The sequence below is a fragment of the Scyliorhinus canicula genome, chromosome 13 (assembly GCF_902713615.1).
Source record: "Scyliorhinus canicula chromosome 13, sScyCan1.1, whole genome shotgun sequence".
In the NCBI taxonomy this organism is placed as follows: domain Eukaryota; kingdom Metazoa; phylum Chordata; class Chondrichthyes; order Carcharhiniformes; family Scyliorhinidae; genus Scyliorhinus; species Scyliorhinus canicula.
In genome coordinates this window covers 69,036,004-69,048,243 of record NC_052158.1, presented here as the reverse complement: position 1 = coordinate 69,048,243, position 12,240 = coordinate 69,036,004, and the positions used below count along the sequence as shown (strand labels likewise).

At 42.0% G+C, this 12,240-nt stretch overlaps 1 protein-coding gene across 1 annotated transcript in view; it reads right to left on the bottom strand.

Moving 5' to 3' along the window:
* The window catches only part of yeats2 (YEATS domain containing 2), a 189,478-nt gene that overhangs the window by 138,974 nt on the left and 38,264 nt on the right, over positions 1 to 12,240 (bottom strand). The window contains 2 exon segments of the mRNA XM_038815545.1: positions 1,797 to 1,915; positions 3,342 to 3,596. Coding sequence (XP_038671473.1) covers positions 1,797 to 1,915; positions 3,342 to 3,596 — 374 coding nt within the window.

The following is a 12,240-nucleotide window of genomic DNA, read 5'->3' as shown; positions in this document are numbered from 1 at the left end:
TGTAACATATAATCAGAAAAGTGGACTATAAATTCAAAAGGGTTATAATTAGGTTTTACAATTCACTGGGCAGACTTCAGTTGAGGTCCAGTGTAAGATCTGAATGAGTGCAATTCCAACAACACTCAAGAAGCTCAACACCATCCAGGACAAAGTAGCCAGCTTGACTGGCACCCAATTCACCACCTTCGGCATCCACTCCCCCCACACCACCTTTGACATCCGCTCCCTCCAACAGTGACGGACAGTAGCAGCAGTGTGCACCATCTACAACTTACATTGTAACAACTCACTAAGGCTGCCTTAATAGCACCTTCCAAACCCACAATCTCTACCACTGAGGAGGACAAGGGCAGCAGATGCAATGGGAATATCACCACCTGCAGGTTCCCTTCCAAGCCGCTGGGCAGCACGGTGGCGCAGTGGGTTAGCCCTGCAGCCTCACGGCGCCGAGGTCCCAGGTTCGATCCCTTCTCTGGTTCACTGTCCGTGTGGAGTTTGCACATTCTCACCGTGTTTGCGTGGGTGTTGCCCCCACAACCCAAAGATGTGCAGGGTAGGTGGACTGGCGACGTTAAATTGCCCCTTAATGGGAAAAAATGAATTGGGTACTCTAAATTTAGTGAAAAAAGGTTCCCTTCCAAGCCACACACTAAGAACAAAGAACAATACAGCACAGGAACAGGCCCTTTAGCCCTCCAAGCCTGCACCGAGCATGGTACCTCCATCCTGACTTGGAAATATATTCTTGTTCCTTCACTGTGGCTGGATGAAAATCCTGGAACTCCCTCCCTGATAGCACCGTGGGTGTACCTTATCATAGAATTTACAGTGCAGAAGGAGGCCATTCAGCCCATCGAGTCTGCACCGGCTCTTGGAAAGAGTACCCTACCCAAGGTCAACAACTCCACCCTATCCCCATAACCTAGTATCCCCACCCAACACTAAGGGCAATTTATCATGGCCAATCCACCTAACCTGCACATCTTTGGACTGTGGGAGGAAATCGGAGCACCCGGAGGAAACCCACGCACACACGGGGAGGATGTGCAGACTCCGCACAGACAGTGACCCAAGCCGGAATCGAACCTGGGACCCTGGAGCTGTGAAGCGATTGTGCTATCCACAATGCTACCATGCTGCCCAATTACACCACCTGGGACTACAGCAGTTCAAGTAAGCAGCTCATCACCACCTTCTCAACAGCAATTAGGGATGGGCAATAAATGCTGGTCTAGCCAGCAATGCCCTCATCCAATGAAAGAAGATTTTTTTTTCAAAACAGAAGTAGGCAATTCAGCCTATTGAGCTGCTTCAGCGTCCAATCAGTTCTTGACTGATACGCACTTCAATTCTATTTAACCATCTTTGATCCATAACCCCTTGGATACCATTACCAACAATCAGCAGGATTGAAATGATGGAAATCCTACCCTCATTTCAACTGCACTGTGCTATTGAGCCCTATGCATGTAAAATGATGGTAAATGTATTATTGGGGGATACCAGTTCCGCAGGGCTCTACCAATTATTCACTGTAACCTCAGCAGAGGATCTGTGGAAAACTTGGAGCATTGCTAATTATGGATTTTCTCTGGGGTCTCCAAGGTTTCTCTGTCAAAGTTATTGTTCACAGTGAACAGATGACAGAACATAAAGGCTTTGACTAATTTTCTATCCTGATTTCTCAGTTATCATCAAGAGGAGGAGGGGGGGAAGGGGGCCAGATGAAATAGTAAAAAAATGTAAAACATGGGAGAGATACAGACAGACACCAAGAGGGACCAAGCACTGACTTTGAAACGTTGCCAACGACAATTGTCTTCTTGACGTAAAGGCGTGATGGATCATCACTGGTGGTGAGGTAGGTGCATCGCTGTTCTATCCCCTGTTGGGTTGGGACTCCAAAGGCATCCTAGGAAATGTAGGAACAGAAAACAATGAGTTGAGTCACTCTCTTTTGTTTGATGGTGCATGGTCTTCCCATTTCCATCCCCCCACCACTGATTTTTTTCCCCCCCGCTGCCCCTTCCAATCGCGTTGGATACTAACCTCCAGCTGGGCCAGCCAATTCCAAGCAACAGCCAACCTGGCTTATGAGATGACCAATAGCCCAACTACGGATAACTCTGCTGATTCTTATAGCCTCACTTGCTCTCCTGACCACATCCCCCATTCCACGGCAGTGCAGTGAGATTGGCATCTGCACAGCTCTGTTGTGCAGCCAATTTAATCTCCTCAAGTTTCTGATGATTCCCAGTGTCAATTGTTGGGGAAGTTGTATCTTTCAAAAGTTTTTTAAAATATGGAAAGACATTGCATTATCTGGATACTTGGATGCTGACCTGGAGTTTTTTTAAAAAAAGAAGTTCATTAGTTCACCTTGGACTTGAAGCAAGTCTGCCTGCTTCCAAGTCATCACCTGACCTGCGACGGTACTTGAGGACGATCTGTTTATTTGTTTTGAACTGCAATCACTTTAATTGATGGGGAGAAAAGACTGAACCACAAAGGCTAGTGACTTAATAGAAATCACATAGCCGATCCAACCTTTACGTTTTGAACCAGCTGGTTTTGAGGTCAGTCTTGTTGAGGAATAAGCTGAGACAGGAAGGCTACCCTCACTGGCACTCTCCCTCTCTGCCTTTCCAGAAATTGTACATGGCTATAAACTTGTACCAGAGAATGTTCATCAGAGTGTAACCTGTCTGCATTTGGACCTGCAAAGCTGACACCAGCCATGTTCTCCTTTCATGGTAAAGTCCTATTGGTGAGAACTTCCACTGGACCATCAACCTGACCACACACAATGGAACTCCAAATCGACAGCGTTGAGACCATGCAAACTTTATCCTTCATTTTATAACACCTATCCTCTGAAGCCCATCTCTCCAGATTTTATTGATTTGTCCTTTGTCTGTGTGTGTTGGACGAATTTCTTTAGGAAGAGATAGATGGTTGTACTTCCAGATTATCATTGTGTGTTAACAAGTACTTGCAACTTGTTAAAAATAAGTTTTGTTTAAGTTTATTAATGCACTCCTCCCATCCCAGTCATAACACAATGCCCTCTAGTAGCTCGCGCAAGCAATTATTTAGTGTGAGTCTATGTGCAGTCTGTTTGACTGTAGACATACCTGGACACTAGGCTTCACATGATGTCCACACACCCGCTTTTCAGCAATCAGATTTGGCAACCTTGGCAGCTTTTGTAGGTCAAGATGTTTGGAGCCAACTGTAGCTCACATTATCAGTTGCCTATCTAAGGTCAAGAAGCCATGCTTTCATGCCCTATGTATATTCTCCCGATACAGTGAGGGATTTGCCCCTCATTACCATACCTGGCCAGTGTTCCTCCCTGCTCTTTTCTCGGATCTGTCAGGCTGAATACTCTCACATGCTGGAGTTGGTTGTTCCTGCTCACTCTCTTTGTCCAAAAAAGTGTCCGCTTGGTGAGTGACTGAATCTGTTTCTGACTGGTTGGCAGATGGAGTTTCAGATCGTTGATTGGCTGGGGAGGATGACCGTGATGGAGATTCTAGAAATTTCTTGATGACTGGGTGATTGAAAACAGTAGGATCGTATGGCTTTGGAACCTGAAAGAAAATCGCATAGCCCAGTTTAGTCGATCACATGTTCACAAAAGCAAGTTTAAACTAACTGAGGGCATCTCTCTCAGCTGACATTAATGGATGATCCCAACATCTCAACCAAGAAATAGCAATGACGGCAGTCCCATTGTCCTCACGAAGGGCAATAGGACAATTCAGAAATAATAATAATCTTTATCGTCACACATCGGCTTACACGGCAATTAGGGCTGGTTTAGCTCAGTGGGCTAGACAGCTGGTTTGTGAACCAGAACAATGCCAGCAGCCCGGGTTCAATTCCCGTATCAGTTTCCCCGAACAGGCGCCAGAATGTGGCAACTAGGGGCTCTTCACAGTAACTTCATACTTGTGACAATAAAAGGTTATTATTATTATTATGAAGTTACTGTGAAAAGCCCTTAGTCGTCACACTCTGGCGCCTGTTCGGGTACACTGAGGGAGAATTTAGAATGCCCAAATTACTTAACAGCACGTCTTTCGGGAATTGTGGGAGGAAACCAGAGCCCCCGGAGGAAACCCACGCAGACACGAGAAGAACGTGCAGACTCCGCACAGACAGTGACCCAAGCCAGGTATCGAACCTGGGACCCTGGCACTGTGAAGCAGCAGTGCTACCCACTGTGCTACCGTGCTGCCCCAAGACGCTTATTGTATAATTAAAAGGAATTTGACATTATTTCATGAAGTTATATCTGCAAACAATTTCTGGTATTTTAGCTATTAGTTAAGCAAATTTACCTAAACAATTTAATATTCTCAAGGTAAGGCCATTTTAATGCCTCCAAGATGTTTAATAGCTTAAACTGGAGCAGTAAAGGGCCAAGGCAACAGAGCATCAAGATTGGAAAAAAGGAATTGGAGAGAAAATTAGGTGAAGTTGAGGCAAATGATTGAGTCCAGATTGAGTTTTAAAGATTTGTAGTAAAAAACTAAATTCTTTATTCTATGTCATCCACTTTCACTTACTGGAGAATGCGCGAGATACTCACCATTTTCTTCTTTTACCTCACCAACTTGAAAAATAGCACACTCTCAAACCACAATGGTCAGGCTAAATTGCAAAGTCAGATTTATTTAAAAAAATAAAAATATATACAAAGGTCAGATGGATCAGCAAAATTCTAACACAGTACAAACCTAAACGTACACTGCATATGAAGTGATGTTTTGATTGGACTAGCTTTCAAAGCAACAGTCACAACCTGACTATGACCTTGGCATCAATTGTCGGTCACAATTTGCAATGGCGTATCACTCTAGGGAAACAGTGCTGCAACACCCCACACTTTAGGGGCTGTTTAGCACACTGGGCTAAATCGCTGGCTTTGAAAGCAGACCAAGGCAGGCCAGCAGCACGGTTCGATTCCCGTAACAGCCTCCCCGAACAGGCGCCGGAATGTGCCGACTAGGGGCTTTTCACAGTAACTTCATTGAAGCCTACTCGTGACAATAAGCAATTTTTTTCATTTTCATTAAGGGTACTTTTATTTTAGCAGGAAATCCAGGGCGAAGGGCCACAGTCTACAAACAAGAGAAAGGTGCAGCACACAAGGAGGCCATTTGGCTTCTCACGATTTGCTGGAATTTTTGCCAGAGCACTCCAAAACTAACCCGACATATCAACCATAGCCTGCTTCAAATACTTATCCTGATGTTTTCTTCAAAGATGCAACATTCTCGGATTCAACCATTAACTGTGCTCCAAAATACCTGTTGCACAAATAAATATCTCCTAACATCTATGACCTTAGTGATAATTACCCTCCTTTCTAGCTCAGAAACAGAAAATGCTCTGCCCGAAACACGCCCTCACCATCATACTTAATTTTGAACGTTTCTACTGCCTTAATCTTCTCTGGTCAACCGAAACTGTGACAGCCTCGAGTCTCTCCTCATAGCTCGAGCTACCTGCACAATTATGCTTCTGTATTCTTAGGTTCCTGTTTATCTTACAGTGCCATTTTCTACCCCATGCTGCTAAATTCTCTCTTAAATCATACACCTGAATTTTTATGAAATCTCATGAAGCACTTCATCAAATGGCACTTGAAAATGTATATAATGCATGAAATTGGTATAGTTCTAAACAAGCTAGTCTACGCATACATGGCTTATTTTTCTCCACCATCTTGAACAAAACCGATTCGCTGGCAACTCCCCAGTTCCACAGTACAATTTGTGCATCCAAGGACAGAACATTTGGGCCCAGGGTTTCTGCTGTCTCCTCACTGACTTATTGTCAGGTTTGAATGAGTTACCCAACTTTTTTGGGTCCAAGGCTTAGATTAAAAGTTCTGCTGTATTGCTTTACCCTAACGACTTAACAGCAATTCATTAATCAGCACTTTAAATGAAATTCATTCCTTCCATCAGTGGTTCCCAACCTTTTGTAGATAACAGCACACCTTTATACAATAAAAAAGAACTGACTTGCACCTCCTATTTTCTCCAAATGAACGGCCCTTTAACAAAAGCCTTTAATCTCTAAAACCTCCAAAAAGCACGTCAAGCCACCATCAAATACAATTTTCATTAGTTGGAGCAGTTTACAGTTATAGGGGGTTTAGCACACTGGGCTAAATGTGCACAATCTGTCATGCGAGAGTGCCTTTAAGAATTGGATGTTTAAGCAATGTACCTTTAAGAAATGCAGTGATGTCAGAGTGTGGGTGGAGCTGGGCTTTAGCTCAGCCATTTTGAAGTTTTTAGTTTCAGTTTGAGGAGAAAGCTGGAAGTGTCTGTGTGTTTTGCTGAGCAATTTGAACATGAAAAAGAATTAAAGCAACTTGAACATGAAAAAGAATTAAAGCGGCTTGAATATGCAATGAAAGAAAAAAAAGAGATAGAGATAGAGAGGAAACAGAAAAGGAGAGAGAAGAAAGAAACAAAGAAAGTGATAGAGAGGAAAGGGAAAAGGAGAGAGATTTGAACTTCGCAAAATGGCTCTGAAACATGAAAATCAATTAAAATTGGCAGACGCAAAGGGACACGTACAGTTGGAGGAGATGGATGAGGATAATGAGACAGAGCGTCATAGTCGAAGATGTGGTGGGGATCTATTTAAATATGTCCAAGCATTGCCAAGGTTTGACGAGAAGGAGGTAGAAGCCTTTTTCATTTCATTTGAGAAGGTAGCTAAACAAATGAAATGGCCACAGGACATGTGGGTATTACTGGTTCAAACAAAGCTGGTAGGTAGGGCTAGTGAAGTATTTGCATCACTACCGGAGGAGGTATCTGGAACGTATGAGGAAGTGAAGAAATCCATCTTAAGTGCACATGAGCTAGTGCCTGAAGCTTACAGACAAAGGTTTAGAAATTTAGGAAAGAATTTGGTCAAACATACATGGAGTTTAAAAGGCTCAAACAGAGTTATTTTGACAGGTGGATAAGGGCTTTGAAAATAGACCAAACGTATGAAGCTCTCAAAAAAATTATACTTTTGGAGGAGTTTAAAAATTCAATTCCTGATGTAGTGATAACTCATGTGGAAGAACAGAGGGTTAAAACTGCGAGATTAGCAGCAGAAATGGCAGATGATTATGAATTAGTTCATAAATCAAAGATTGGTTTCCGACATCAGTTTCAGCCGGTGAGGGATAGAAACTGGGGACATGAGAAATACTCAAGTGGTAAAGGTGATCTGATGGGACACAATAAAGAGAGTGTACCTCAGATTAAAAAAGAAATCCAGGAGGGTGGAAAAGAGATGAAAAGTTTCAAATGTTTTCACTGTAATAAACTAGGCCATGTAAAGTCACAGTGTTGGTGGTTGAAAAAAAGCACTGAGAAGGCTGATGTGGTAAAACAGGATAAGACAGTTGGATTTGTTAGAGTGGTAAAGGAAAGCCCAAGGAAAGCGAAGAAGGTGCAAACGATTGTGCAGCCGTCCAAGCAGTAATTATTCAGAAGGTGCCAGATGTCTTTAAATAATTTACTTGTGTGGGTAAAGTTTACTCATGTGTATCAGGAGGAGCAGGTAAAGAAGTCACCATTTTAAGAGATACAGGGGCTAGTCAATCTTTAATGGTAAGAGATGAGGAATTATGTAGTTTGGGAAGAATGTTGCCAGAAAAGGTGGTGATATGTGGAATTCAGGGTGAGAGGAGTAACGTTCCATTATATACGGTTGGAAAGTCCAGTGAAGAGTGGTGAAGTGGTAGTAGGAGTAATAGATAAACTATCTTGTCCAGGAATAGTTTATCTTGGATAATGATATAGCTAGATCACAGGTGGGAGTGATGCCTACTGTGGTTGATAAGCCAGTGGAAAGTCAGACAACTGAAGGGTTGAAGGACGGATATCCTGGGATTGTTCCGAATTGTGTAGTAACAAGGTCGCAAAGTCATAGGTTAAGACAAAAGGAGAAATCAAAGAGTGAAGATGAAGTTGAAGTTGAAGTTGAAGTGCAATTATCAGAAACGATTTTTGATCAGATGGTTGAAAAAGAACAAGAACAGGTGAAGGATGAGGCTGATATTTTTCGTTCCGGAGAATTGGCGGAGTTACAACAGAAAGATGTAGAAATAAAACAGATATATCAGAAAGCATATACGGAAGAGGAATCTGTGAGTATACCAGAGTGTTATTACCGTAAAAGGGATGTTTTGATGAGAAAATGGAGACCTGTACATATGCAGGCGGATGAAAAGTGGGCAGAAGTTCATCAAGTAGTATTGCCAGTAGGGTATAGAAAGGAAGTGTTGCGAGTTGCACATGAGGTACAGTGGGAGGTCATTTAGGAATAAGGAAAATTCAAGCTAAAATCCAGAAACATTTTTATTAGCCTGGACTACATAAAGATGTAGTTAAATTTTGTCAATCATGTCACACATGTCAAATGATAGGGAAACCTCAAGCAGTGATAAAACCAGCGCCCTTAATACCCATTCCAGCATTTGAGGAACATTTTACAAGGGTCCTAATTGATTGTGTAGGACAGCTTCCTAAAACAAAAAGTGGGAATCAATATCTTTTGACTATAATGGATGTATCTACTAGGTTTCCAGAGGCCATTCCAGTACGTAATATTACAGCTAAAAGGATTGTGGAGGAGTTACTTAAATTCTTTACTAGATATGGACTACCTACAGAAATTCAATCGGATCAAGGATCGAATTTTACTTCAAAGTTAATCAAAGAAGTTATGGATAACTTAGGAATAAAACAATTTAAACCAACTGCGTACCATCCAGAATCGCAGGGAGCATTAGAAAGGTGGCATCAGACATTAAAGACAATGCTGAGGGCGTATTGTCAAGATTATCCAGAGGATTGGGATAAAGGAATCCCATTCTTATTATTTGCAATTAGGGATGCACCTAATGAGTCTACCAAATTTAGTCCTTTTGAACTAATTTTTGGTCATGAGGTAAGAAGACCACTTAAATTGATTAAGGAAAAATTGGTGGGTGAGAAATCGGAAATTACACTATTGGATTACGTGTCAAATTTTAGGGAACGATTAAATAGAGCAGGTGAATTGGCTGGACAACATTTGAAAGTTGCACAAAATGTGATGAGACGGATAGCGGACAAGAAATCCAAAGTTCGTAGTTTTGCCAGTGGGGATAAAGTTTTAGTGTTGTTACCAGTGGTAGGGGAGCCTTTAAAAGCTAGGTTTTGTGGACCGTATCAGATTGAAAGGAAATTAAGTGAGGTGAATTATGTGGTAAAAACACCAGATAGAAGGAAGACTCACCGAGTGTGTCATGTGAATACGCTTAGACATAGACATAGAATTTACAGTGCAGAAGGAGGCCATTCGGCCCATCGAGTCTGCACCGGCTCCTGGAAAGAGCACCCCACCCAAGGTTAACACCTCCACCCTATCCCCATAACCCAGTAACCCCACCCAACACTAAGGGCAATTTTGGACACTAAGGGCAATTTATCATGGCCAATCCACCTAACCTGCACATCCTTGGACTGTGGGAGGAAACCGGAGAACCCGGAGGAAACCCACGCAGACAAGGGAAGGATGTGCAGACTCCGCACAGACAGTGACCCAAGCCAGAATCGAACCTGGGACCCTGGAGCTGTGAAGGGTTTGTGCTATCCACAATGCTACCGTGCTGCCCTTAAAAGGTACTTTGAAAGGGAAGGAGAGAAAAAGGAGGTTTTAATGATTCTAACTCAGTGACAAACCGAATCCAGATGACTGTGAATTTGACATACCTCAAATTAAATTGGAAAATGAGGATGTTCTTAAAAATTGGGATGAATTGTTAAGTTAGAGGAAAAACAAACTGACCTGAAAGAGTTATTGATATCACATGGGCAAGTTTGTAGAGATAAATTGGGAAGTACTAAAATGGCTATACATGATGTAGATGTGGGAAATGCTGTTCCTATCAAACAACAACCATATAGACTTAACCCTTTAAAATTGGCACAGGTTAACAAAGAGATTGAGAGTATGCTTAAAAATGGCATAATTGAAGTGGGTTGCAGCCAATGGAGCTCACCCATAGTGATGGTACCTAAACCAGATGGTACCCAACGGTTGTGTATGGGCTATCGAAAGGTGAATGCAGTTACAAGAACGGACTCTTATCCTATCCCACGTTTGAAGGATTGCATTGAGAAAGTGGGACAATCTGCTTTTATTTCCAACTTCCAGACATGGAAAGAACACGTTCACATGACACACTCGGTGAGTCCTCCTTCTATCTGGTGTCTTTACCACATAATTCACCTCACTTAATTTCCTTTGAATCTGATACGGTCCACAAAACATCATATGGAGTTCTTCGATCGACTTCAGGAGGCGGGTTTGGTGATGAACCTAGCCAAAAGTGAATTTGGAGAAGCCCGAATCACTTTCCTTGGGGAGTTTCCGATACCCTCAAGACGAAGGGAAATATTGCGATTTCTTAGCATGAATGGATTTGATCGAATATTTGTGCAAACGTTTTGTGGCGTGATTACTCCACTGATGGACTTGCTAAAGAAACGTCAAAAATGTCAATGGTCAGCGGACTTTCAACATGCATTTGACTGCCTGAAAGCTGTGGTAACCAATGTTCCTGTATTGGAGAATTGCAAGGGGTTCTGTGGTCATATTGAACTACAGTATCTGATTCTAAAGAGAAATACCGAGGAGTAGAGGAATGGATGGATCGTGCAGAGAATTGCTTGTTCAAAGAGACTGTCAATCAAGAAGGTTTTCGGTTGGAGGAAGAAGAACAAAGAAAAATGGACTATATTATTATACCTGTTTGCGTGTATTGTTTTTTGCAAAAAGAAAAAGGTATATTTACTGTGTACATTTCTTAGTGGATGGTTCAAAAGTGAAAAATGAAACCATCTTGAAGTTGATGGTTTATTTTTTCTTCTTGGGGGGAGGTGACATGTGAGAGTGCCTTTAAGAATTGGATGTTTAAGCAATGTACCTTTAAGAAATGCAGTGATGTCAGAGTGTGGGTGGAGCTGGGCTTTAGCTCAGCCATTTTGAAGTTTTTAGTTTCAGTTTGAGGAGAAAGCTGGGAGTGTCTGTGTGTTTTGCTGAGAGCTGCTTGAAAGGAGAAAGGCAGTCCAGAGAGAGCATTTTGAGAAGTGCCTGTATTGACTGTGTGCTACATGAAAACATGCTGGGACTGCAGGCTGATATATCTTTCCCATCCGACAGAAAATATATATTAACTGTAACCTGGTGTTACTGTTTTGTGAAGGTGAAGTCGTTTGGATGTGTATAGGAACAGTGTGCAGGATTGGGTAGTGTTGTATTATTTTTGGGGTTATCTTTGAAGTAAGGGGTGTTAAGAAATCCAATGTTTATTTAAAAGGTTAATTTGAGTTCATGGAATAAACACTGTTTTGTTTTAAAAACCACGTGTCCATAATTGTAATACCACACCTGGGGAACAAGCCGTGTGCTGGAAAAGCAACAATCCATTAAAGGGGGAGGTTGGTTGAACAACATGATACATTTTGGGGTTCTGAAAACACCTCACCCATAACAAATCTGCAACTATCAAAGTTCATATTCGTAACACAATAAAAATGTTCAATGTCTTCTTCATTAAAGAAAACACTTACTGAAATTAAAAGCATACAAATCAGAGCAAAATGCAAATGAGCAGCATCTTACTGACAATGTTCTTGCGACACCTGTGTCTGCCTCTGTCAGCAATCTCTTGATTCGGGAAGAAACTGATGACAGGACAACCTGCAAATCTTGCTGCTGTTGTTGAGAACTTGCACAAGTAGACTGCGGGGAACGGCAAGAGTACTGCTAAAGCACAATCTGAAATGGATGGATATTCTCATCCCGCAAACAACCAAAATGTGTCCAGAGGCATCTTTGCAAACTTCAGTTTCAGTGTTAAATCCTACCTGAGCTCGGAGAATTCTTCTTGTTCTTTTAATGACAATTTCTTTGGTGTTTCAAAAGAAAGTAAACTAAACGATCGGATATGCAGTCAAAGTCTTCCATATTCATGGAGTGCGAAATATCATTCACATTTTTGATGCATGGTGGTGAGCTTGAGTATGGTTTTGCAGCGGGATTTAATGATGTCACTTTGAACATCTCAATTCGAACCATTTACCACTTTTTCCTGAAAAAGGACCAGTTTTGATCTGAAGCCTTGAAGTTTATATGGGGCAGTCAGAATGTTCCTATTTT